General features: G+C 35.3%; 1 protein-coding gene across 1 annotated transcript; it reads right to left on the minus strand.

The window, feature by feature from the left end:
* Positions 1–418: 418 nt before the first annotated feature.
* Positions 419–3,168, minus strand: LOC140005502 (uncharacterized). Its single transcript, XM_072046503.1, has 5 exons — positions 3,006–3,168; positions 1,721–1,908; positions 1,276–1,624; positions 665–1,041; positions 419–460 (listed from the first exon to the last, which is right to left on the minus strand). The coding sequence occupies exons 1-5, from the start codon at positions 3,166–3,168 to the stop codon at positions 419–421; spliced, it is 1,119 nt and encodes a 372-aa protein (XP_071902604.1).
* Positions 3,169–4,616: the final 1,448 nt, after the last annotated feature.

Below are 4,616 nucleotides of genomic sequence, written 5' to 3' on the forward strand. Positions count from 1 at the left end.
TCTCCAAAAGGCATACATGAATGAATGGGGGTACCACCAATCCTTTTCTCAATAGTGTTTCTTGTCCTTGTGGTTCTAGCCTTTCCTGGTCTTCCTTTCTAACAAAAATGAATCATAAGGTGCTCTTATCATACCAGAGATGTGTATATGCATATAAAGATATATGTGGCTGTCAAATGAAATTGAAATGAACAAAGTGTTACCTTCTTCGTTCCACTTGGGCTAGCTTGGAATTGATTTTGTACATTAGCCGTAGCAGATGGAGTTCCGGTACCCAATTGAGCTCCAACAGATACAGAATTTGTGTTTTCCTTGATTGTATCCAACATTTAGGTATCTCCATAAATTAATAGCAGTATACAACTTACAAGGACATGAATATAAGACATACCTGATTTGAACAATTAGGATTGCTACCTTAACTTGAGAAAACAACAGGTACATTTCCAGAAACATGATCCTGCATTCAAATATAAAGTGTAACAGTTGATGGTGAATGCCATAATAAATTTTGAATCCAACAACTATTGTAGTACCCAAAGTATAGCCAATCCTCTACATGGTTTCCCTCTTCTTTGACGAACTTGATATCATGAAATCAATTAGAATGTCACATTAACCAAAGCAAATAATGAACAAAGGTCATATAGGCAATGTGCATAACCTGACTGCTAGAAGCATTGCTTCCCTTCTTTGCTTTCACTGGAACTCTTTCACAAGTTCTCTTATTATGCCCATAAGATTGGCACAATGAGCACCTAAAAGCTTTGGACCTTCCTATTTGAGCTAAAGAAGCATCCTCATCAGCTTCTCTCCTCCTATTCTTCTTTGGTCTACCTGGTGCTCTTCTTAATGGGGGTGGTAATAGTGTAGCAAGGGTCACCTCAGGCATATCAGGCCAGTTTCTCTCATCAGAAACTGGATTTATCATTCCAGAATATGTCCTCTGGTACACCTCAATTGTAAACAGTGGATCACAATATTTCTCAAGATTCTCTCTTCTGTATATAATTCCTAAAGCAGCATGCTTGCATGGAATTCCTGAAATTTAAAATGCTCCACATTCACAAGTTCTCTCCTGAAGATTGGCTATGTAGGACTTTCCAAATTCCTTAACTTCAAATAGTGTCTCACTAGTCATAGAAAGCTCACACTTTCAAGATTGAGTGGCAATTTCTCTCAATTTCTCCATAATCTTAGGTGGCACAACACTTGTGTAGGTACAGCTCTTATGAAATCTTTTGTGTAGTTTCTTCATGAATTTTCTCATTAAACCTTCAAGCAATATAAGAATAGGCAACCCCCTCAGATCAGCAACCCATGCATTAAAAGATTTGGTGAAGCTATTCGTCACATGATCACATTTTATAGCAGAAGAAAATGAGTGTCTTGCCCAAGTTGTTAACGATATCTGTGTCAAGTATTTCCAAGCTTCAATGTTTATCTCTTTAATTCTCTCCATTGCCTCTTTATGACCAGCTGCATCAAAGCTCTTAGCTGCCTGCCAGAAGTAATTATTAAGCAACAACCCTGGAAAGGATAGTTTAAAGTTGCTCTGAATATGCCTACAGCAGTATCTTGCATCAGCGTATGGCATCAGTTCTTCATATGCTAAGTTCAGACCCTACATTTAACATAATTTAATTAGAACAAACAGAAGATTGGTAGTTAAGTTATATGACAGTAGAAATAGGACATTTGCAAGTAGAACAAAATGTACCTTTTGTCTATCACTCATAAATGTTAGAGGCAATGGGTTATCAAATGGACCAAAGTATTCTTCAAAGAAATGAAAGAACCATGAACAAGTCTCTTTGTTTTCACATTCAACCAAAACAATTGCAAGAGGGAATATGCTGTTATTCTCATCCAAAGCCACAACAGTAAGCAACATTCCTCCATATGGTCCTTTGAGGTGACAACCATCAAACCAACAAATGGCCTACAATATCTGAGAAATTCATCTTTTTGTGCTTTGAAACTAATAAAAATTCTCAGAAATCTTGGTTTCACCAAGACATTTGGCCTATCAAAATTCAATTTTGCAGATGCATAAGGGTTACTTTTCCTTAAAATCTCAGGATACTTGGGCAATTTTACATATGACTCATAGTGTCTACCCTGTATCTCTTCCAGTGCCCTTGTCTTTGCCCTCCAAATCTGCATCTTGCTAGAATGCACACCATATTTTGATACAGTCTCAGCTAGGCCTGTCAACGGGTCGAATCCGGGCCGAAATTAATAAATCCGGACCCGGATCCATCATACTGTATTAGTTTTAGATCCGGCACAAATACCCGACGGATCTCCTAATCTTTCTCCCGGAACCGCACCCGACGGGTCCCGAATCCGGGTCGGACCTACCCGGAAAAAGACCCGTCAAAAAGTCTGTTTTTGCTACAACATCAGAATGAAACTTTTCTTGCCAAAAATTACAAATGAAACATGTTTTGCAGCAAATTACAAAGTTATTCAAAGCCAATCACAAACTTCAATCACAAATTACAAATCTAAATCACAAACCACGCACAATAGTCATTCTAAAGCCAACCACAAATCAATCTACAAACTACAAAGTCATATATTAGCAACAAAGCCAATATAACATCCAACAAATTACAATTTCTAAAAAGCTCAATCAAACATTAAATATCAAATACATCAACCAATAAATGAAGTCCTACTGCCTTGTAGATTACAATAGTCTTCATGGCTCTCAAGTTTCACAATTTTCTGCAATAAAAACAAGGATAAAATATATTTGTAAACTAATTACTAACTAATACAAAGAAAAACAAATAAGAAAAGAAATCAAATTGACCTTACTCAAATACATCACCCTAACTTGAGAACTTTAGAAGAATCACCCAAATCATCTCCAAATAACTCTAAGAAAACAAAGAGAAAGAAAGTAGATTAGTCTTACTAGAGTAACTCAACCAAACAAACTTGTAATATGGATTTAAAAAAAAACAACAAAAGAAATATAAACATGAATGACTTACTTCTTTTCTTTTTCAACGGTAACCAATCTCCAGCTGTTATCAAAGCTTCGACCACATCAGGAAGCAAAGAAGCACGAGTCTCATCAATTACCCTTCCGCCAACGCTAAATGATGATTCTGATGCCACAGTAGTAGCTGGAATTGCAAGAATATCACGAGCCATCTTGCTAAGAATACGAAATTTTGGACTATTTGCCTTCCACCAACCTAGTATGTCAAAATCATATTTTCTTGGAAATACAGGCTAATCCAAGTATGATTGCAATTCAGATTTTTGCTTAACAAGAATAGTAGAAGAACATGATTGCTGATACCATTTGTCAAAATCAGACAACTTATCATCATCATCTTGTACATCTATAGTTTTGTTACTAGAACTAGAAGTCCTTTATCCTGTATTATCTCCAACATAACTCAAAAAAGGAGCAAGGTCACCTCCATATTCAACAAACAAATCAACAATAGCATTACGAACTCTATCCATATATCTTTCACCACCTTCTCCATAAAGAGCATTGTAATAATACTCTACTAAAGCCAACTTAAATCTAGGATCAAGCACCATAGCAATAGCCAGCACCAAAGAACATTCTTCCCAATATTTCTCAAATTTGCTTTTATTGGAATAGCCATTTATCGAATAAAATCATGCTCACTAACTTCCCATTGCTTCATCTTAAGACGAAGATTACATATATAGGGAAAGAAAACATTTGCTGTGGGAAAATTAGAACCATTAAAATGACATGTGGCTGCATAAAATTTTTTCAAATAACCATGAACAACACTAGTCACTTTCCAATCATTTTCTGAAGGATTGAGCTTGTAATTTCTGTCCATTTGTTCTAAACGACAAAAAGCTTCCTTCAAAGGCAAAGCAGTCTCAAGCATCAAGAATGTAAAATTCCATCTATTTTGAACATCCATACCCACTCTTTTTTTATTTTTCAGCTTGCATTGATTAATTGCATTCTCAAACTTTTGATAAGAAGAAGCAGACTTTTCAAGTACTTTAAGGTCTCTCGAATTTTATGAAGCAATTTTCCAACAATAGCTAACCCATCTTGCATAATCAAATTAAAAATATGTGCACTACATTGAACATGAAAAAGATCACCTCCTAAATTGAGCAATGACTTATCCAGTAGCCATGATTTCATATATTTAACCATTGAATCATTTGAAGATGCATTGTCAACAACAACACGGGTCAGCTTCTTATCAATGTTTCATTCCAAGATGATATCAGAAATAAATCTAAATAATGTTTCACCATCATGAGGATATGGAACAGATTTAAAAGAAAGAATTTTCTTTTTCAATTTCCAATGTTCATTGACATAATGAGCTGTCAAACAGGCATAGGCAAAATTTGGGTGATTCGATGTCCAAATATCAGTAGTGAGACTTATCTTACCATCAAAATCATCCAAATACTTATACAATTTTTTCTTTTCTTTTTTATAAACACTAATCACATCTGCCCTGGCTGTATTTCGAGAAACCAGCTTAAAATTTGGCTCGAACTTATTCAGAAAAATCTCAAAGTACTCATGCTCAACTATGTTAAAAGAATAGTTGTGTTTTATTATAGCTCTAGTCAAATCCATT

Source organism: Coffea arabica, chromosome 4e, assembly GCF_036785885.1.
Source record: "Coffea arabica cultivar ET-39 chromosome 4e, Coffea Arabica ET-39 HiFi, whole genome shotgun sequence".
NCBI classification, from domain to species: domain Eukaryota; kingdom Viridiplantae; phylum Streptophyta; class Magnoliopsida; order Gentianales; family Rubiaceae; genus Coffea; species Coffea arabica.